The sequence below is a fragment of the Gorilla gorilla genome, chromosome 1, assembly GCF_029281585.2.
Source record: "Gorilla gorilla gorilla isolate KB3781 chromosome 1, NHGRI_mGorGor1-v2.1_pri, whole genome shotgun sequence".
Taxonomy (NCBI): Eukaryota; Metazoa; Chordata; class Mammalia; order Primates; family Hominidae; genus Gorilla; species Gorilla gorilla.
Genome location: NC_073224.2, coordinates 197,239,178 through 197,262,216, shown reverse-complemented (window position 1 = coordinate 197,262,216; position 23,039 = coordinate 197,239,178). Strand labels below are relative to the sequence as shown.

Here is a 23,039-nt window from a genome sequence, read left to right as displayed (position 1 = left end):
AATAAATGTGAGTTGAATTAAATCTGATTTGTGGTCAGTAGAAAAAGATATGAATACTTGGAAAGGAAGACACATTTTTTTAAATATATGCCTGGTAAAACGGATCAGAAGGCAGGTCCCCATGGAGCACACCCTCGCCCTAAACATGCTGAACCCGGGCTGCCATAGCCTGCGTGGTCCCTCCAAGGTGACTGCTCCGACAAAAGGGTACGCTCTTCAAACGCATACGTTTAAGGCAATTCCAGAAACCCTCGGCTGTGCCGCGACTACACGGCCATTAAAGAAAAGACGACTCTATGCCCGCCGTAATGTTCTCAGATCACAGGGACCGTATTTGGAGCTGGGAGAGAGGGAAGCCTTTTCTTCACGGGGGGCTAAGGCGTCGTCGAGCCCCCTTCCAATCCCGGGTCCGGCCGGGTAATCCCTGCCCAGCGTTCGGGCGTGCCTTTTTTTCAGCCGAGACACAACCCTGTACGTGGGGCCCGCCAGCCCGGCGGCTGCCTCGTGGAAGTCACGTTCCCTCTGCCCGTCCTCTCGGGTACTCTATGGTTTTCGTGGCCGACTACTCTAATTCTAGTTCCGGTCTCTATGGCGGCCGGCGGAGGCAGGAACGGTTGTAGGTCGACTGAATTAGCCGCCAAAGGTCCAATGAGAGTGGAGGACTGATAAAATATTAGCCAATAGAAGCCAGGGATTGGGGTCAGGTGGGCAGATTGACAGTACCACTGGCCAGTAAACAACGCCTAGGGCGGGTCGCTCGTAGGGTTTATCCCGCCTGTCCCGCCATTCTCGCTAGTTCGATCGGTAGCGGGAGCGGAGAGCGGACCCCAGAGAGCCCTGAGCAGCCCCACCGCCGCCGCCGGCCTAGTTACCATCACACCCCGGGAGGAGCCGCAGCTGCCGCAGCCGGCCCCAGTCACCATCACCGCAACCATGAGCAGCGAGGCCGAGACCCAGCAGCCGCCCGCCGCCCCCCCCGCCGCCCCCGCCCTCAGCGCCGCCGACACCAAGCCCGGCACTACGGGCAGCGGCGCAGGGAGCGGTGGCCCGGGCGGCCTCACATCGGCGGCGCCTGCCGGCGGGGACAAGAAGGTCATCGGTGAGGACCGGACAGGGACGGGGGTGGGGCCCTCGGGCAGCCCGGCAGCGGAACCGTTAGCCGGAGCTGGGCGAGCCGGCGGGCGCGCGGCCGGTGGGCACCGACTCCGCGGCGCGCGGCCGCCCATCCCCCCCGTCCCCCCCTCACTCCCTCTCGCGGGGACCCGCCCGGCAGGCGTGCGCGCACTGTCTCCCGCGCCCCCTGTGGACCCCGCGCGGCCGCGCGCCCCTCCCCCTGCGGCCGCGCGCCGCCGACCGCGTGTGCGACGGGGTCCCCTCCGCGCCGACCGGCCTCGTGCGCTCGGGCCCGCACGCCGTTGTTCGCGTCTCCCCCACCCAGCTCCCTTCCGCGTGTGCTCGGAGGGCGCGGCGCACCGCCTACGCAGGCCGGAGCGGCTTCCCCTTCCCTCACGTGCTCTCGGTCCGCGGCCTGCGCACACACCCATCCTGGGGCCCGCGCCCCGGGCCTGCCCTGGAGCGCCCCGCGCTTCAGACTCACCCACGTGTGCGGCGGCGGCGGCGACTGCTTGGCCCCGGCGCGGCCCCGCACCCGGGCGGTGGAGAGAAAGGGCTGTCAGGTGGCCGCGGCGGCCGGCGTGCGAGGGACCGGATGCCCAAGCCGGGCGGATTTGGAAAAGGATAGCTGGTAATCGTGGCTTGTTTTGCTTTGTTTTCTTTTCCAGCAACGAAGGTTTTGGGAACAGTAAAATGGTTCAATGTAAGGAACGGATATGGTTTCATCAACAGGTGAGCTGCCGGGCTCTGAAGCCTCCATCCCACCTTCTTGCTTGCTTCCTGCTCTGTCGGCTTCTCGGGGCTTGGGAAGCCCCAATCCACAGCCCTGTTCTGAAAGGCGTTTACTACCTCTGGTGTATTAGTATGATTTTTTTGTTGTTGTTGTTTTCCTTGATTACGGATTAGTGGATCTAGAGAATGCCTTTGTTTTGCAGCTAAATATTAATTTGAAGCTAACTTCAAAGGCTTCGTCACAGTACAAAGCAATTCAAAAGGCAAGCGGAGTGAATGAGCCATTCCTTAACAGGGTAAACGGGAAACTACGGTCCAGTACATTTTTATCCTTGTCATCTTTTTCTACGTTATTGAACTCGGTATTTGAGAATGTGATCCACTGACATCGGATATTTATGCGTTGTTAACATTTTAGGGTAAGAGGATTTGATGTGTCAAGTATATGAGGTTTTGTCATCTTTACCGAGAGGTTGTATTGCCTTTGTTTCACGTTTCATTTTAATACCTGAGATAATTTTTGTCTTAGCACAGCTTTGACCAGAGAGAACTGTTTTTATTTGCTCATCCAGTAAATAATATATTTGCAAGAAAGTGGTTTTTTTTCCTTCTTCAGTTCTTATTTTTCAATCTTCCTTGTCCTAGAATCATAACTGGTTAAGTCGATTTCTGTTAAATCCCTGGCTGTAGCTTATTAGAGTGGCCATAGTCACTGGTAACTTGACATTTTTCTTCCTGTTTGAAGACAAAGCTGCAGACACGTCTTTAGGACTTACCCTTCAGGTTGTTTGTAGGAGTGGTGGTGGTAACGTGCAGTAGACGCACTGTATTCCATGGGCTCCCTTGTAAGCCGGGCATCATTTTCAAGATGGCTGCCAAGGCTAGTAGTGCTAGTTACATGGGTGCAGAGCACTGGGTATGCCAGTAGCAATCTTGGCCTCACAGGTATGGTACTTAGTGCCATCTCAGCATTCTCTTGCTTGCGTACTGTAGAAGACCTAAGCAGATGATTAAAAGAACAATGTGGAATGGACAACAAATGGGCAAAATCAAGCTTAAGGACAGAATCATTGCCTGATGAAAAACTGTTCATTAATCAATCATAGAGTATTGTGGAAACACTCAGAGTAAGAGATAAGCATTTGGTGATCTATTCTCTACTTTTGCAATTGTGGGAAAATATTTTGTTTCTTCCAAAATCTTAGGATTTTCCATCTTGTTCTATACTGTTTGCCTTCCTGGCTGGCCGAAACTACGTTTTTCATTAATTTTTTGATAATGGCTTACTAGCAAAGAAGGAAGGGAATGCTTATATATAATTGGCATACTGATAGCTTTTTAACTGATCTCTCTGAACTTACTAGTGTTTTAGTTTGTATTTCTGTCTTACTCTGATTATCGTTACTAGTCTAACCCTTAAACCAGTGGTTTTCAAATTTAAGTGTGCTTACCTTGGGAGGGTGTGATGTAAGTGGTGAGTTCCTCCTTCTGAGCTTTGGATTCATTAGGTCTGGGTACATTTTTAACAGGAATGATAATGGTCTTCGGGCCATACCTTCAAAATCACTGCTTTTAACCCTTGACCCAAATGTAATGGTAACTCTGGTGTGCAAATTTGCAGCCTTTTCAGCGGATAGATTGCAGTTTTTGTATGTGTTTAAGAAGTTTTAGCATGTGCCTTGTTTCGCTGCATTTTTTTTAAGTAGGCATAGGTTATGACATTTTTTGAAATCAACAGTTTTGTCCAGAATAAGAGTAATATCTTTACATTTTGTAAGTATTTAGTCCATGAGATACTGTTCATTGAATATCTCTATTCTGAATTGGAATCAACTCAATTGGTCATCCTCCAGGGCAAGTTATGAATTGGCTTTTGATGGTCCTTTGTTTGGACTATCCTAACCTCAATTATTTTGTCAAATTAACTGGTTAAAATGTTCTTTATGCTTCTGAACTGGTTGTTTTAATGATTCTGGGACTTTTTAATAAGATGCTGTAAAATCTGACTCCAATTAAATACAGGGAAGATTTGCTTTAATTAAGGAAAACGTATGTGATAAAAGAAATCAGTTTGGAAGCTAGCAGTTGGTTCTATATGTAGTTCGTGTAGTGGAACAAATAGACTTGGCTGGAGGCACCTGTCTCTTATGAGGGAGGGAGACAGGCTGACACATAACGTGCTGTTTTCTGCATAAAGGAGAGGGTGCAGTGTTCGGGATGACTATTGTGACGACTTTTAATTGCGGTTTTTGGATGCGCTGGATTATATATGCTAGGATTGTAAGGAATTTTTATAATTACAATATTGTATGTAAATTTTCTGCCTTTAAAGACATAATTTCATTGTAAATGTGTTTATTCCAGCCTGAATTACCACCCGATGAATTGTTACAACCTTGCTAGAATTAATTCATGAAAGGGCTTCTCCCTGATGGTTATATTGTGAAGAAGGTGCTAAGTAACATGAGCATAGAGCTTTTAAAAAATAGCAGAAGTTTTGGCTTTATTTTGTTAGACTGTGTAATCTAGAAATTCTAAGAAATTCATTGAGTTATTCTTTTGTGAACTGTGTCTACAAAACAATCGGAGAATGTGACTAGAGGGGTTTATTAGCTCCCCCCAGATTACTGTTGAATTTTGTTAGTGGTTGAGAATTGATCCATATTCACCAAAGATTACCATGAATTGGCAACAGTTTATAGTGACCAGAATAGGAATATTTTTGTTTCCAGAGTACTTAAAATGTCTAAATTAATAATTCTTAATGTTTTGAGGTGAAAGAATTTGGAGCAGAGGTCACAAACTTGTGACCTTCTGGCTAAAACTACTCCCAGATGCTTTGATTAGACAGTACAGTATTTTTTAAAGGAATTGGGATTAATTACTAACATTTATAATTCAGGAGATAACACCAAGTAATCCAGATTATTATATTTTTAAGATCTGAACTTTAGCTGACTTTGGGGGCCTGTATTTCCACATAAGTAAAAACCACCTGGCCGTATTGTCACCACATTTAGGTGGGGTATACTTTTTTTACGACAGTCTGTCATGCTTAGTTGTCTTAGGTTGCTGACTTCCCTTCACGCCTGGCCTCTGTGTATGCATTTGAGTTTATTACCCATGGTCTGGGAAGATGTAATAAACCAAGCCAGGGAAAGGTTTAGCTATCTCTCTTTAGTCATGCCTATCAGGTTTAGTCTCCCTTTGGGGTGGGGGCTCCCTTGTGGGGATTCCATATGTACATAACTGATAGGTGACTTCCTTCACATGTTGGTGAAAATAAATACAGCTAACAAGTATTTATACTAGGGTCTGTAGTAAGTGCTTAAAATGAGCCAATTCACTTAATCTTTAAAAACCTTTGAGGCGTAGGTACTGTCATTCTGAGGCACAAAGGGGTTGTTACTTGTCCCCATAAGCATAGGTGATAAGTGGCAGGATTGGAACTGTTTTTTGACTCTGGAGTTAGTGTTCACCAACTGCTCTTATGCTGTCTCTGAAATAGACCCTAGCCATTTTCAATTTGGTTGTTGTCCACATAGTTACAGATAATTTCTTGGGGTGATTATTTTTAGCCGTTGAAAGGCTCTTAAATGATCCAAGTATGTCACTGGGGCTCTTGTCTGCTGACTTGCTAGTTCCTGGATTTGAAAAGTTTTCCGCCTTTCACTATCTACTTTGTGAAGTTTGGGATTGTTAAAAGTTCTAGTTTAGCATGTAGGTCAGCTATACAAATAAAAGGACTTGCTTAATTCCTGATACTGGGAGGTGAAGAATTAAAGGAGAGAATGTTGCATCTTATCTCACTTAATCTTTTTTTTTTATATGGCCTGCAAGGTAAGAATGAATATTGCCTTTTTAAAGGGTGATTTTTCTTGAGATGGAGTTTCACTCTTGTCACCCAGGCTGGAGTGCAGTGGCACGATCTTGGCTCACTGCAACCTCCGCCTCCCAGGTTCAAGCGATTCTCCTGCCTCAGCCTCCCGAGTAGCTGGGATTACAGGCGCCTACCACCACACAGGCTAATTTGGTATTTTTAGTAGAAACAGGGTTTCTCCATGTTGGCCAGGCTGGTCTCAAACTCCTGACCTCAGGTGATCCACCCGCCTAGGCCTCCCAAAGTGCTGGGATTACAGGTGTGAGCCACTGCGCCCGGCCTCTAAAGGGTGATTTTTTTTCTTTTCTTTTTTTTTTTTTTTTAAAGGCGGCGGTGTAAAGTACTTACTGTGTGGTTGTTGGTTGTTTGAAGTGGAGTCTCTCTGTGTTGCCCATGTGGGTCTTGCACTCCTGGGCTCAAGTGATCTTCCAGCTTTAGCCTCCCAAATGTGTGGTTCTTAATAAAAGTGTAAACCTTTGGAAGGATGTCATTACCAAAAATCTCTTGGGCTGTTAAAGTCACACTGATCTTAACTTGATCACAGTAGATCCATTGCTAAGCCACATAAGTCATGGGTAGACCGTAACATAACTGACAAAATGTTTTGGCACTAGGGAAGGCTTAAAGACTTTCCTGCAGGTGCTACTAAGGGAGAGATGTCGAAGGTTCCAAACTGGAACCCTAAAGACAAACATCAATGACATGTATGCAGGAGACATTAGGAGAGATTTGTATGCTGGTTATATTAACCATTGATCTTAAGCTGGCAGGAAGTCGTCCGTGTTCACCAAGTCACTGATACGTGACTTGGAGAATACTAGTAGGTCCCACTCCCTGTGTCCTCCCAAAGTAGAATCCTTTACTCTTGAAATCTAGGATAGAGAACTAGTATCCAGTTTGACTCGTGAACAATGTGAGTTTGAACCACACAAGTCCACTTACACACAGATTTTTTTTGATAAATATATTGGAAAAATGTTTGGAGATTTGCAACAACCTGAAAACTTCAGATGAACCACGTAGCCAAGAAGTATCCCCCAAAATAAGGAAAAGTTGAGTATGTTGAGGATACTAGTCTATTTTATTATTTACTACCATAAAATGTACACAAATCCATTAGAAAGTTAATACAGCCATTTGCAGTTGAGAAATGTAAACAAACATAAAGATTCAGGCAGTATTAAATCATAACTGCACGACATTCACTGTAGTAATATTGTACTATTATAATATGTAGCCACTGCCTGTTGCTACTGCAGTGAGCCCCTTAAAATGCCATGTGACGCTAATCATCTTCACATGAACAGTTTATCTCTCCAGTAAATTGCATGTCAGTAAAAAGAACTTGTAGTACTCACGTATTGTGGTTTAGTGCAATACTGTAAGTCTTCAATAGCACCATGGGACCCATGCAAAGTGGCACTAGTGATGCTGAGAAAAGTCATGGCATTGTAAGAAAAAGTTCAGTTGCTCGATATGTGCTATAGATGAGGTCTACAGCTGGAATTACCTTTCAGACAGATGTACACTTACTGTATTGATAAGTGCAGTACTGTACATGTATTTTCTCTTACAACTTTCTCAGCATTTTCTTTTCTGTAGCTTTATTGCAAGAATACAGTATATAATACATATAAGACAGAAAATGTGTTAAGGATTTATGTTACCAGTAAGGCTTTCCAGTCACGAGTAAGCCATTAAATTTTGGAAGAGTCAAAAGTTACAGGCAGATTTCAACTGTGCAGCAGGTTGGCACCTCAAACTTCTATCCACCCTCATAGATATTGAGTTATTCAAGGATACACTGTATTACCTTCCTGTCCCCCTAGTCCTGGGGCTGCAGTTGCTGAGTTTGCTAACCTCCAGTCTTAGCCCTTGGAAACATACAGTTTGTCCGAAGGCGGAATCATAGACGATATGTGGGAAACAGAAGTGAGTCTGTTGGGTGTGAAGGGTGTTTAATAGAGAAGAAATACAAAGATAAGTGGACGTTATTATCTTACAGTCATCTACAAGGCTTGGAAATTGGTATCTGGTTGCTTTAGGTTATGGAGCATATAGATGGTAAATCCTGGAGTTTTTATAACCACAGGATTGTAAATTAGTGTATGCAGTTAGGTGAATTAAGGTGTTAGACTAGTGTGGTCTGGTAATCTGCAACAAAGTAGTAGTATAAGAGCATTTAGTTACGGATAAATTTATGTATAATAAGTCTTATTTAAGGCAATACTGTGGATTGGCAAAAAAGTTTTCTAAAATTTAGCTTATTTTTTATGTAGATATACAGCTTAGGATAAAGATAGTTATGTTTTAAAAGCAGTGGGAGGGGGGTCAAACATGGTGAACATGCTGGAGTAGAGTCCGGGAGTTTGGATGGATTGGGCCATGAAAAGCAAATGCTAGAATTCCTAGTTCCTGTGGCATGGAGAATTATCTGGCAAGCTGTAATTGTCTTTTGACTTACTAAAAAGTTTTCCAGGGAAGTTAAATTTTTTTGCCTTTGTTTTCCCGTTTTGAGTTGCATTTTGTCTATTTTTAAGACCCTTACCAATCTGGATAGGCCATAGTATAGGAGTGGTAGCAATTAGATTTTAATTTAGAAATCTGGCTAGTATTAGTGAATAGTAAATGCCCAATAAATACTAAAAAGATTTGAGTACCTACCTTAGTAATGTAAGTTATTAAGTGTTTAGTGTAGTTTTTCTCATTTTGCAGGTAAAAAAGCCAATGAGGCAGCTTTCCTAGGTTACACAGCTGTTAATAGTTGAATCAAGACTAAAAATCTAGCAGGGCGTGGTGGTGCATACCTGTAATCCCAGCTACTCATGGCTGAAGTGCAAGAACTTGAACCCGGAAGGCAGAGGTTGCAGTGAGCCAAGATCGCTACTGCACTCCAGCCTAGGCAACAAAGTGAGACTCCATCTCAAAAAAAAATTGAGTACTGTTATTTCTTTTTCTTTTCTTTTTTTTTTTTTAAGATCTGCAAAGGGGTTTAATAATGCAAATATCACATATATTTCCATTTTTAACACCATATTTAAGTTTTGCATTTTCTTAACAATAGAAAGTGATAAAAATGTTTTCCCCAATGTAATAATACAAATGGAAAATATTATAGACAGTCATACATTAACCCAATGAATAAGATTCACCAGAAGCAAAATCTATTTTGGGGGTCCTGTATTGTTACATATATACAGGGCACCAGAACCACATTTAGACTAATACTTTTTATTTCTAGTTAAAACAATGCAGGGCACTCCTGTGACCTGCAAGTCTAATTGTACATATGTATGTGTCAGACTGTGCAGGTGGCCAAGAAGAATAGAAAGAAATACTTTATCCAGCTTTGGAGTTCAGGGCCTGATTGCCCCAGCTTAAGCCCATAGGAACTTGACAGCTTGTTCATACCTCTCATCTTTAGTCATAGTTTCTCTTTCTCCAACCCCTTTTCTCCCTAACTACCCTGTGCCATTTAGACTGGAAATTCTAACAGGTAGCTTTTTCTTTCTGAATTATCTTTACTACTGTATAATTTTTATTTTCAGAATATTCCTTATTTCTACATCTTGAAGACATTTCTTTATAGTAGATGGGGGAGCTAGAGCTTACATTCACTGCCGGAAAAGTGTTAATTTCCCAGCAAACACCTGAGAGAAAAACTGAACAGAAAAGAATAGTGATGGCTGGCAGAGAGTGACACCTGCACCCAGAAAGCTGCACTGCAGCTGTCTAATATTTGAGGGTCTCCTTTGTTATAACTGCCAGTTTAAACTAGAGATTCTGGCTGGTTGCAAATTCAAAGCAGATCAATACATTTAAATCACTGGTTCAACAAATCACTCTTTTTAATGGTATAATGTTTTTATTGCAATTGAGGATGTTTTCAGTAAATACCTTGAGCTTGAGGCCCTGGCTAAGTATTCCTTTTGCAATACTGTTTTTACTGTCATGACACTGGTCAGTGAACTGTGTTAGTTTCACATATCTATCTATACCCACAAAACACCTCCCTATCTTTGCAGGAGTGACATTACCCTGTGTGTAATGGCAGCCTTGTGCTTTCTCTGTTTAGAGACAGGGTCTTGCTCTGTTGCGCAGGATGGAGTACAGTGGCATGATTATAGCTCACTGCACCCTCATTTCCGGGACTTGAATGGAGGCCTGGCTAATTTTTTATTTTTTGTAGATATAGGGTCTCGCCACGTAACTACTTTTAATTCTTTTTATTGCCGGGTATGATGATGTTGATATGTGAATACCTGTTGTAACTACATTAGAAGGCATAACAAACAGTCAGTGCCACCACAAAATGGATTGATAAAGAAATGATGTATTACCCAGATACCATGAGTAGCATTATCAATAATGAAAAATTCTCCACAGAAGCTGCATTTTTAGTGAATTTAATGCATATTAAAACAGTACAGAAATACATACATGACTCAGATAACAATAAACAAATTTACTTTCTATACCAAATCTTTACATAGTCTTCTAGCAACTAACACCCACCACTTCCATTAATGTGGATAGTGCTCCCTATCTTTGGAAAAAAATTTTATTTTTTTATTTTTTTTGAGATGGAATCTCACTCTGTTGCCCAGGCTGGAGTGCAGCAGTTCACTGTAACCTCCGCCTCCTAGCTTCAAGCAGTTCTCCTGCCTCACCCCCCAGAGCAGCTGGGACTACAGGCACACACAGCCACGCCTGGCTAATTTTTTGTAATTTTAGTAGAGACGAGGTTTCACGATGTTGGCCAGGCTGATCTTGAACTCCTGGCCTCAGGTGATCCTCCCACCTTGGCCTCCCAAAGTGCTGGGATTGCAGGCATGAGCCACTGCACCCGGACTGGAAAAACTTTAAATACCCTGCCAGGGGAAGTATTGCCTCTGTTGAAAATCACTATTCTAGACTATGCCTGTATTTGCCTTTCTTACTCTACCAGTTTTTTATTGTATTTCCCCTTAGAGCCTTAGAGTTTGAAATTCAGTCATATTGGAGAGCAGAACTAATAAATGATGGCTGTAATCTGTTTTTGTGGTGCCTATGGAGTTATGGACAGATGGACATTAGGTACAGCCATCATTTCCCTAGGTAATCCTAATCATCTAGCTTGAAAGGTCAGTTTTCAGTCACTTGCCTTAAGTCGCTTTTACAGTTTACCTGTTCTGTTTTTTTAATTATCCTGTTCCCATCAATTAAAAATGTTCTCATAATAATCCAAGCTATAATTTACAGGTCAGATTTAAAGTTAATTTTATGTGGATCCTTTGATGCATATGTTGCCCCCAGTTCAGCAAGAAGCTAACAGTTAGTAAGCCAGTTTGTCCAGTTCATTGTAACCTTTGTTCCCTTTGTCATTAAACGCTAGAGCTACTACTGAGCTTTTTCTCACTGTGACCTGACGGAGTAAAGAGGGTGAGGCAGGCCACTGCAGGCCTGGAAATCCGTTTCCTTCTCCAGTGGTGATTCTTGCTCCTAGTGTTATCACCTTAATCCCAATATCCAGGCTAAAAAGTGAGATTATTCTCTACTTCCCCCTCACTTCTGACATCCAGTCATCCACAAAATTTCTCATTTTGCCTCAAAAAGAGATCTCAAATGTCTTTTCATACATGGCTCCGTGGTCTAAACCTTCATCAGTCCTTGTCTGGACTTGTGGAGTAGCTTTTATAACTGGGCTTTTCCTACATTCAAACATACCTTATCACCCAAAGGTCACAGTTCACATTAGGTTTCACTCTTTGGGTTATACATTCTGTTGGTGGGGAGGGGGGTTCTCATTTTTATGATCTCAAGGAAAGTTGGTAGTTGGGAATGGTGAAGAGGAAATGATTGCAGGATAAGGTGAGAATGTAACTACTACTTCTGTTGGTAACCATGCTCTAGAGGTAAGAGGAGGGTGTGCTAAAACAGTTAATGTTTAATAGGATAAGGAGGGGCAGAATATATTTTGCTAGTCATTGCTACCCTCTTAATTATGGCTCAGTAGGTCACACTTTAATTTCTTAGACTTTTTTTTTTTTTTTGCCTATCTTACGGGTAATGAGGCTACAACTGTTTGCAACTGCTGAAGTCTTGAAAGCAGAGAGCATGGTGGCTTGTGTTTTTTGATTTTTGCCAAATTTCCTGGTACCTAATTGGCAGCCAGAGAGTCTCTGGGAAAATTAATCTTTGACAACATGAGATTTATTTCATTTTCTAACTTGTTCAACTTGGTTCTGTCTTGCAGGAATGACACCAAGGAAGATGTATTTGTACACCAGGTGAGTGCTTGTGTAGATATTTGCACTTCTGATTCAAGGATTGTAAGAAGAAAAGGTTAGATATGTTCTCAGCTTTTGTTCCTTATAAAAGGTTAAGTCCAACCACCAGTTTATTTACTTACGACGGGAGTAGTAGCATGCTTAAAAATGTATACATGGAAATGTGTTAGAGTTGACTTAATTATCCTAGACATTTCAAATTGGAATTTTGTCAACAGCTGTGGCTTTCTCAAATGTTGAGTCAAACTCACTGCATTAAATATTTATACCTAATTTCAGATGAACAGATTATTCCATGATTCTAAAGTTGAACAAATAATGTTGCTATAAATACACAGAAACTTTGGCAAGAAGTTTTCAAAGGCTTTTAGGTGTACCTGTAGGGACAAATCTCCATAATCAAGGGTAAATAAGACAGACCTGCAAAACATAGTAATTGAAGTGAATACTTGAAAAGTAGCATAAAGAGCCTTCTGCTTACTTTAAATCACTTTGAATGGGTATTGGGTTTTTTTTTTTTTTTTAACCTTTGGAGAGTTTTGGCTGGCTTGGAAAATGAAAAAATTTCACTAGTTTAAGGTTAAGTGGGGGGAAGTGTGACAAGGTTGGCAGCTGCTCATTAAATAATTTTTAGATTGGCTTCCAGTGTTTTGGGAAGAGAAAACTGTTAACATAGGATGAGTACTGATGAGTACTACATACTGAACTTTCTCCTTAAGTATCATGTAGGGAAAATGTTTGCACATTCAGGAATTAAGATTATTGCTAATGTAAACCACTGCCAAGTGTATGTTAATACTTCAAATTTAGGTATGCTATAGGCTACATTGAATGTACTTATCCTCACAGATACGAAATGAGTAGGAAAAAATATGTTTGTGCTATCAGTTTTCTCACTAAGGCTTTTGAAATATTGTCAACTTGTATTAAAATTAGAGACCATAACTACTTTTTTGTACTATAATCCAGAAATCAAAATACCTAAAAGTTAATATCCATACTCACATTTAATTAGATACTAGCTTATATGGCAGCATGTTTCATAGGAAGGGCTGTCATAGGTTGGTGCTTTGTAGCTCACTGAAGTGTCCTACACAGCATTTGATGACAAGGAGGAAGCTATATCAATTTCTAGTACACCCAAACCCAATCAGATAGTTCAGGGTCAAATGTAATTATGGAATCATTTAAATTCTAAATGTAAATAAATACAGGACTTCTTCAGACAAAATGTTGTTTTAAAGCAGATGTTTTATAAAATTGGTATTCTTGTTTGGATGAACACAGCTCAACTGTTCCTTACTCCCCTTCTGCATGTTCAAAAGAATGTGTAGACTTAGGAACAAGAGACAGCAAAGTTTCTTGATCTTGTTGCCTGTTGGCAACCCTTAAGGGTTGGGGTTGGGGCAGGGGTGGAGATGTTGATAAAAATAAAGAGTTGGGATTTTAATTATCCATAATTCTGCTATCCCCTATGACTGCAGGTAATTGATAGTTGGCTATATCTGAAAGGTATGAAAACTATGTGACAGTTTAGATGACAGATGAGATCAATTATTTGACTCAACTCACCCAGTTGTACTGATTCACAAGGTGCCACCAATATGCTTTCATTTTTTTGGAAGTGGTTTCAACATGTAGTTGTTTCTTGGGACTTTGGCTGCTCAGGTCTTAGTGGTGTATCAAGGAGACTGCAGTTCTGGGCAGCTTCACTTAATTGGCCTCAGATTTGTTGATTGTCCTGTCTCCTCTGCAATGGAAATGCATGAGTGATCCTGTAATGGATATAGCTGAGATTTGGAGTGAACATGGGATTTGGAGACCCAATACCTGGGTTTAGAAAGTCTCCTTACTAACTGTGTGACCTTGGGCAAGTCACCTAACTTTAAAGCCTGTTACATTATCTGTGTAATGGGATTAACAATACTTTCACATGTCCTGTCTCATAATGAGATTGAATAGATAGTAAGTGAAAGAATGCTGCAAAAAAATTTCATAGAAACGTGAGATGTTACTCTTCCTTCTCTTAACAGTCTGGAGAAAGTAGAAGCAACAAGTCTCTAATACAAGATTTATTGAATTCTGGGGAGGTGATAACTAACAATTCCATGCAGTCAGATCATATAAAGAATGACATAGTTAATACACATGAATTGCATTTCCACTGATGTATTATCAGATTGGAAGGGATTTTGGTTGACATTTGTAATTGAGTTTGATACGGTAACACAGGGGCAAAGTTGGTTTGGTCAGCTTTGAAGCATGCAAAACCAAACTCGCCTGTCATCTAAACTGACCCAGTGTGGGGCCACCTTCTACTATTAAGTGCAGTCTTCAGGGGATAGATGGATATCCTCATTTGTTAAAAGTTACATATAATGCTTTTGCAAAAAGCAGTTTTTAAAATGTTGTGTCTGTCTTGAGTGTTAAATTACTCGTTTTAGTTTTGTAAATAGTGGTAAAATGCTGGGGCCTTGTATGATTGGAGTGTTTTTGTTGAAGTTGGGGATAGTGTGGTCCCCGCTTTCCTAAATTTATTGATGGTTTGGTCTTATTTAAAGCAAATCTTAAGTGTATATCCAAGCTAAAATAATATTGACTCTGGTACATTTTAAATGAAAAAGCACATTATTCTCCCCTGTTAATCTATTTTTGGAATGTGATATTACTAGACTGCCATAAAGAAGAATAACCCCAGGAAGTACCTTCGCAGTGTAGGAGATGGAGAGACTGTGGAGTTTGATGTTGTTGAAGGAGAAAAGGTGAGGATGCTTTTTGTGTAAAGGTTTGACTTCAGTATGGAAATATTTTGGAGGTCTCATCCATTAGGATGGTGGCTCTAATGTGGATGGATGTGTTCAGGTGACCTCATGAACACAGGTGCATCAAGCCTAATGTTCTGGCTGCAGTTAGAGGGCAATCTCTTCAGAACAGTGAGGAACTGATATTTAGTCATTTCTGTGCACCCCTGGTCACGCAGTTGCGCGCCCCCCCCCCCCCTTTTCCTTAACTTTGTTGTTTTTTGCTTTGTTTGAAAATGTTCTGATTTCCTTTTGAAAGTGTTGAAAGTGTTCTGATTTCCTTTGTCACTATCAATATGTAATGGCTTTTGTAGGGTGCGGAGGCAGCAAATGTTACAGGTCCTGGTGGTGTTCCAGTTCAAGGCAGTAAATATGCAGCAGACCGTAACCATTATAGACGCTATCCACGTCGTAGGGGTCCTCCACGCAATTACCAGCAAAATTACCAGAATAGTGAGAGTGGGGAAAAGAACGAGGGATCGGAGAGTGCTCCCGAAGGCCAGGCCCAACAACGCCGGCCCTACCGCAGGCGAAGGTTCCCACCTTACTACATGCGGAGACCCTATGGGCGTCGACCACAGTATTCCAACCCTCCTGTGCAGGGAGAAGTGATGGAGGTAAGTTTCACCATCAGTAACAGCAATGTGATAAGTTCTGGTAGGACTGTTTAGAGCTGTTAATTATATGGAAAGCAACTTGGATTCCTAGTAAGAACCAACAGGATTAATTTATAATGTAGTCACAATTACTAGGTGGTCTGTTTTGTTTGTTTTTTAACTCTTGGATTTATCTGGTTGGGTTTTTTTATTATATTAACTGACCCAGTAGGCTTAATTTCCATTGTCTTTTTCAGGGTGCTGACAACCAGGGTGCAGGAGAACAAGGTAGACCAGTGAGGCAGAATATGTATCGGGGATATAGACCACGATTCCGCAGGTATGGTCCACGTAAACATGTTTCTATTAAAATTTCCTCAAACCTGTGTTAGGACTCAACAATATCATGCCTCTCCTGCAGACTCATTTTTCTGTTAACACTTCGCGTTTTCTTTCATCAGATGCCTAAGAGGTGAACCTATTAAAAACAGCTTGTATAGATGAGGTCTGCTTTATACATAAATTTTTTTAGAAAATGATGAGGGTATGGAATTTCAAATTTTCTGTCCTTGAACAGGTAAGATAATATTTTAAACCACACCTTTTAAACCTGCCTCCTTGGTAGGGAGAAAGGAAAGCATTAGGAGTGTCTGAATTGTACCATGGCATTAGTGAAGAATGAACAGTGTTATCACTTGAAATGGCATACATTATCTTCCACTAAACACTTCTCAGTTTAGATATGTACCCCCTTTTTTTTGGAGTTGGGGGTTGTCAGCTCAAAGTTGCAAAATGAAATTGCTCCACCAAGAATTTACATTCTGGGGGCGGATATCCAGTCTGTCGTTAGACAACTATCTACTTGAGTGGGTATTAGAAATCTTATTAATAGATGTCATTATTAGAGTAATTGAGGAAAAATTCCATGAACCAAGCATATTTTAGTCCATGCTCTAGTATACTTTGAGGCAGTGTTCCCAGTCCCACGGTGGTAGGATAGAATGGTGTAATAGTTGTTTCTCTAAGGGTTTGATATCAAAGCATTGAGTTTTCATAGGTGATCCCCAAAAGCTGACAGGTACCTCTGAAGAATCAAACCAATACAGTAATAACGCATCTTAACTGATCACTTAAATCGCAACTTTTAAATCCTCAAATTTTTAAGTGTCAAGTTTATTATTCTAGAAGTATCCAACATATCCAAAATATACTGTGAGTCTATAAGAGGGGTTTTCTGTATATAGGTTTTTAAATTTTACCAAAGTTGGAGCACATAGTGAAGTTTTAGGAACTAGGGAATCTAGTCGAGGTTGTATTACATGTATTTATCAGCACATGTACATTGAGAGTTTTGCAAGAGCAGGTGATGTCATCATATTTTTTGTATTAATATGTCTTGTCCTGAGTTTTCAGTTAAAAGAGCTGAGGTCCTAACTGATCACTACCACAATTGAAGATCTCTGATTCAGTTTTCTACCAGGAGATTGTGTTAGCCAGATGCTGGATGTTGAAGATAGATGGGTTTTTATTTTTCAGAGTAGGTCTAAAATAGCCTCTCATGGCAGTCCATCTATTAAGTCCATGGGTTCCAGCAGCAGAATCTTTGGTTTACCTTTTGTTACACTGAAGAGCTTAAATGTTCTGCCTAGTTTCATTGATGTCCTTAAAAATAGCATAATTTTGTGTTTGTATTCAGCGCTTCAGTTCACCGTTGAGTAAATTGTCTTTATATTGACAAACAAGAAGCTTGCGGTTGATTTGTCTTTTAGAAAGGTATCTTTGTCCATTGTTAACCCTCCAGTGCAGAGGTTTTTGCCTTTTGGTTTAAGTTAGACTTAATGTCTACGTGTTTCAATGTTTAGAATGCTCAGTCCTGCCAGATAGTTGCAGAAGTAACATAAAATTGCTTGGAAGTTATCAATGAATGCTAGACTTTCCAAACTGTGCAGGAATCTTCTGTTCAAATGAGAGTAAATGAAACATGCTGCCCCTAATGCATGGAATGGTGTGGTGAAATTCTGACTGGTGTGGGTTCAAGAGCAAATTGAAAGGGAAATCTTAAGACAGAGTATAGTACAAGTGTTGCTGAAAAGGAGACAAATAGTAGTAAGGGGAAAATGGGGACTCAAAAAGGGAGGTTTTTTGTTGAGAAATAACATTTATAGGCTGAAATGCAATCCAGGATAACAGTTGATGGCAGGAAAGTGAGTGCTGGAACTGTTTTCTTTCTCGGAGAGGGTAGGGTTTTGCCCACAGGTGAAAATGTTGACCTTTTGTTAGGAACCTGATGTTTTCCTGTGTAAGAAACAAGAATACATGGGCACGCCTGTGTTAATGGGAAGACATGGAAGCCTTTGGTTGCTAAATTGAGACGAAAGTAAAGAGGAAGTTTGAAAAGTTTGGGGCAAAGAACCCTCTAGAACAGAAAATAGAGATGGTAAATTTATAAGTAATAGGAGAACGATCATAAATTAGAAGTGAGTTCACCCAGCTTGACTCTGTGTTTCTAGCCATTTGGGCATCAGGCTCAGGTTGGGCAGAGAGTTGGATTTATCCAGATTTGGTTTATCCAGATCTGGTTTGATTTATCCAGATCTGGTTTATCCAGATGAAGACACTGGGGTAGGGATTGGTCATATGATTAGTGGTAGACTTTATACTTGGATAAAGAGGGGAGAAAAGGGGAAAATGAGGGGTTTTTTTTAAATTGTTTTGTAGAGATGGAGTTGCACTGTGTTACTCAAGCAGTCTTGAACTCCTGCCCTCAAGTGATCCTCCCCAAGTGCTAGGATTACAGGTGTGAGCCACTGTGCCCAACCTTGGAGTGAGATGAATAGGTGATAGAATCACTGTATTACAGGTCCTAGATTAAGAATGAGAAAACAATAAGGAATTACCTAGGAAAAATAGGAAGGTACATAATTGGAAAGTTGAGTGGTATAATTGAAAAAACCCAGGTAGAAAACAGCTGGACTGGGAGGTCAGTCTGAAAGCCCAGGTTATTAGAAGCTGTTACACTCAAACCTTAGTAATAACTGCAGTAAGAAAAAGATAGTAAATGGAGCAGAATCCAAAATAAGATGGAAAGCCTAGTTTTTAGAAACTGGGAGAGTTGATTTAGAAGCCACAGTAAGGTTAGAACAGTCACCACTCTAGGGTTGCAAAGAAAAGTCAGAACAATTTTGTTGAAGATTCATCATGAGTTCCAAAAGATGTGGGGAAAGAGTTTTAGAATGTACAAAGGTAAATGTGAATTTATTCCCATGATGACTCATGGATACTAAAGGCCTGGGGCTTTCTGGAGTGCTCAGAGTATGGGCGGAGGAAAGGCCAGGAATCCATCATTTCTGAGCACTGGGGGAAAGAAAATCCCGAAACTTAGTATCTTTATCTTGGTGATTAAAAGTCTCAAGCCTGTAATCCCAGCACTCTTTGGGAGGCCAAGGAGGGAGGATAGCTTGAGGTCAGGAATTCAAGACCAGCCTGGGAAACATAGCAACACATCGCTACTAAAAATCAGACATTAATGAGACGTGGGGGGCTTGCCTATAGTCCCAGTTACTCAGGAGTCTGAGGTGGGAAGATCACTTGAGCCTGGGAGATTGAGTCCACAGTGAGCTGTCATCATGCCATGGCACTTTAGCCTGGGCAACAAAGCAAGACTCTTCCCCTACTCAGCACCCCCCCGCCCCCCCCCCCCCCCCCCCCAAAAAAACCCATCTCTTTACACAAATTGCCTACAGACCACTTGATACAGAATGGGCCAGACATGGTGAGTTAGTTGTGAACCAACTGGTTACACTGGTGGGTGTGTTGAAGAGAGAAGGTTTTATCATTCTTAAGTTTGACACACCGTTCATTGCAGGGGCCCTCCTCGCCAAAGACAGCCTAGAGAGGACGGCAATGAAGAAGATAAAGAAAATCAAGGAGATGAGACCCAAGGTCAGCAGCCACCTCAACGTCGGTACCGCCGCAACTTCAATTACCGACGCAGACGCCCAGAAAACCCTAAACCACAAGATGGCAAAGAGACAAAAGCAGCCGATCCACCAGCTGAGAATTCGTCCGCTCCCGAGGCTGAGCAGGGCGGGGCTGAGTAAATGCCGGCTTACCATCTCTACCATCATCCGGGTAAGCAAGCTTGGATGGCCATCCATTTATGGCAGTCGTGAGTGGTGACCATTTCGTTTTATTAATGCAAGAGTAGAAAAACCTCAGTTCCATCAGATAATGAAAGCCATGTTATTTATAATGTGTTCTGCCCTATTCTTAATTACCTAATATTTCATTTTAGGAATATTGAATATCAGAGTCATATTTGGCCAACCCTTCAGCTAGTTCTCAATTCTGACACTGGAGACCTGTATTTTCATGAGTATTTTGAACTATTAGTGCTTTCTATCAACTTTTCTGAATGAATTTTATGATTTCACTAGTAAACAGAGGAAAGTTTTGCTAGCTGTATTCTGAGAAATATGTTAATTACATTATTATTTATGCATTATTTCAAAAAGGAAGTGGGGATAGCTATTAGAATTAACCTAGATGGTGACAAATAGAGTCTGTTTGGAGAAAGTGGCAACATTAATATAATCTTTTAATCATTTCTAATTGTTTTTTTTGTTGGTTTATGTTGTTCCCGGAAAAAGATGAGAGTGTTTTGTGTCTAAAAAACTCCTAGGAGAATGGCACGTGGTTTATCATGGTTTATTTAAACTGCCTGTAGATTAATAATAATTCTCTGGCAGACCACATGATACAATTACGTTCTTGTTACTTTAGCTCATTAGCTCACTTGTTTTTATTACCCTTAATTCCAAAATTAAGGGATTCTTTTTCATTCCGCTTTTTACATGATATCGAGAGGTATGTGATTGTTGTTCCCTCCAAAATTAGCATTCAACCAGTGGTGCTTTTGGTTTTTTCCCGTTTACTATTTGCTGGATGGCAAAAGATGTGTTAATGTCTCCCAATACACAAGTAATGTAAACTAGGGCATGTACTACACTAAATGAAGATCACCATGAATTCTACATGATCATCTTTATTTTTTTCTTTACAGTTTAGTCATCCAACAAGAAGAAATATGAAATTCCAGCAATAAGAAATGAACAAAAGATTGGAGCTGAAGACCTTAAGTGCTTGCTTTTTGCCCGTTGACCAGATAAATAGAACTATCTGCATTATCTATGCAGCATGGGGTTTTTATTATTTTTACCTAAAGACGTCTCTTTTTGGTAATAACAAACGTGTTTTTTAAAAAAGCCTGGTTTTTCTCAATACGCCTTTAAAGGTTTTTAAATTGTTTCATATCTGGTCAAGTTGAGATTTTTAAGAACTTCATTTTTAATTTGTAATAAAAGTTTACAACTTGATTTTTTCAAAAAAGTCAACAAACTGCAAGCACCTGTTAATAAAGGTCTTAAATAATTGTCTTTGTGTAAATTTTTCTAGTTTTGCTTTAGTTTGTAAGTATTTAGCTATTTATAGGACCCTTAGCTTGACTCAGTCTACAAATAGATGATGCTCACTGGTAATTCCCTCAGGTAAAATGTCTCAAAATCTCTAATCCTTTAAGTGGCATGCCTGTGGGCCCATACTAAAAATTAGAAAATACATACTCTGATAACCTGGCCATTTTTCATTGAAGGATTTAGCTCATTTGTAAGAAAGACTTGAGAGTGTAGATTTTGGGTGGGTCCCTTTGGCTGTGAGGCATTGTTTAAAAGGGCATTGCTCTAGCCTAGATTGACCAGACTCTCATCCTGCTCCACTTAGTTTTGTCACCTTGGGAGAATTTGTTTCAGTGTGTCAATTGAAGATGCCAATTGAAGTGTTAGGAGAACCTGTCACACTGCCTGGTGTGGTCATCAAATATTGGTTCAGCTCCTTATGTCCTAGAGATGGAAACAAGTAATATAAAACCCATGGGAAAGCTGCTTAGGAACATGGAGGTTGGTGAGCTTGTAATTATGTGGTTCTCAACACCTTATATCCTAAGCCTAGTCTGGCTGATCGTTTCTCTTTTTGAGACGGAGTCATGTTCTGTCACCAGGCTGGAGTACAGTGGCACGATCTTGGCTCACTGCAACCTCCACCTCTAGGTTTAAGCAATTCTCCTGCCTAGGCCACCCTAGTAGCTGGGAGTACAGGCGTGTGCCACCATGCCCAGCTAATTTTTGTATTTTTAATAGAGATGGGGTTGCACTGTGTTAGCCAGGATGGTCTTGATCTCTTGACCTTGTGATCCGCCCGCCTCAGCCTCCCAAAGTGCTGGGATTACAGGTGTGAGCCACCGCACCCGGCCTCTGGCTTTTGTTTTCTAATGTTTTGTTAGATGTTCTTTGACTTGCTTTGTGAAATAGTCATGTAGTTGATAGTGACTGCTGCCCCGAAACACTCCAGATCATCCTGGCCAGCTATCAGGGCCCAGGGGAAGCAGACAGTAGGGGTCGGGAGTAGGCCAGAGTGGCACATCAGGAATCCTGCAGTGCTGTGGAAGTCATCTCCTGCTTGGGACTAACTCTTTGCAGAGGACTTGATAAGAGACTACTCAAAAAAATTTTTTTAACCCTACTTAGTGTAAATATCTGTACTGCAGAAGTGAGTTAGCCTGTTTCTTGCTGGTGTTTATGAAAATACTGTGTTGGCAAGAGTGCAATGGACCTGAAACTTCAACTGTTGGTAGCATCTAAACTGTTACTTACAACTGCAGACGCACAGTCCCTGACTTAAACAGTGGTTTGACTTAGGGGCTTTTAGTGGGGTTATGGTTTCTACTGAATCAACATTGTTTTCATGGCATCACAGAGTTGAAAAATCATAAACGAAACCATTGTAAGTTGACTGCAGTGTTGCCAACATTAAATGCAGTTTCAACTTAATGATTTTCTGACTTGTGGTTTATGGGGACATTGACCCATCATAAATTGAAGAGCATCTGTATTAGGATATCATGGAAATGGGAAGACCAACAACATTGGTTAAACATCCAATAATGTTAGAATGAGATTCTCGAAAACACGTTGAGAACAGTTTTTTGGGGGAATACAATCTTACGTGCTAGTGTTGGAAACAGAACTACGTACATGTTTTTAGATACTGTCTTGTGTTCTGTTGCCAGTATTTTGTGTACTTAATGATTATTTGTAAGGACTACAGAGGCTATACATCTCAAAAACTACCCAGAAAACTTGCAGCCAAGATCAAGGTTTAGAACCTGTTCTGCCAATCAGATACACCAACATGAGACCTGGAGACATTGCTAGGAAACTATGCAAACTCCTTTTGCTAGCGAGGGTAGTCGCTGTGCTTTGGTGATGCTGCAGCAGCAATGGTTTCCTCCTATCTGCCTCACCTAGATGGTGACGCTGAGCCTGGTTCCCCAGCCTTAGCAATTGTGAGATAACCTGTATTCCTTTTTTTTTTTTTTTGTCTTCCGGAAGAGATGTGCCATTTGGAGCAGAGTGAACTTGAGCAGTGTGAGCACAGGAGAGCAGGAAGTGAGGAAAAAAGCGAGTGTGTAATAGTTTCTTTTGAACGTTGCACTGGAAGACCTAGGGTGGTACAGTTAAAAAAACGGAAGGATTTGGAAGAAATAATTGTCATGCATAGGTGATGCTGGCCACACAGAAAATCCAAAAGATAT

At 41.2% G+C, this 23,039-nt stretch overlaps 1 protein-coding gene across 3 annotated transcripts; it reads left to right on the top strand.

The window, feature by feature from the left end:
- The first annotated feature begins 752 nt into the window (after positions 1 to 752).
- Positions 753 to 20,822, top strand: YBX1 (Y-box binding protein 1). Of its 3 annotated transcripts, XM_004025577.5 has the most exons (8): positions 753 to 1,099; positions 1,782 to 1,845; positions 11,961 to 11,994; positions 14,667 to 14,756; positions 15,110 to 15,412; positions 15,649 to 15,731; positions 19,257 to 19,522; positions 20,454 to 20,822. In XM_004025577.5, exons 1-7 carry the CDS (start codon positions 934 to 936, stop codon positions 19,489 to 19,491), a joined length of 975 nt encoding a protein of 324 aa, XP_004025626.2. In that variant the 5' UTR covers positions 753 to 933; the 3' UTR covers positions 19,492 to 19,522; positions 20,454 to 20,822. The 3 variants fall into 3 exon arrangements, with proteins under 3 accessions (XP_004025626.2, XP_018872243.1, XP_018872249.1); XM_019016698.4 differs by lacking the exon at positions 14,667 to 14,756; XM_019016704.4 differs by lacking the exons at positions 753 to 1,099; positions 1,782 to 1,845 and adding an exon at positions 1,318 to 1,744.
- The last annotated feature ends 2,217 nt before the right edge of the window (positions 20,823 to 23,039 follow it).

What these genes read in the sequence shown, in the direction of transcription:
- YBX1 (XM_004025577.5), top strand. Translation starts at nt 934, where the DNA reads ATGAGCAGCGAGGCCGAGACCCAGCAGCCGCCCGCCGCCCCCCCCGCC. An exon ending in GGATATGGTTTCATCAACAG is followed by an intron (nt 1,846 to 11,960) that starts GTGAGCTGCCGG and finishes TCTGTCTTGCAG; the next exon opens with GAATGACACCAAGGAAGATG. An exon ending in TGCAGGGAGAAGTGATGGAG is followed by an intron (nt 15,413 to 15,648) that starts GTAAGTTTCACC and finishes TGTCTTTTTCAG; the next exon opens with GGTGCTGACAACCAGGGTGC.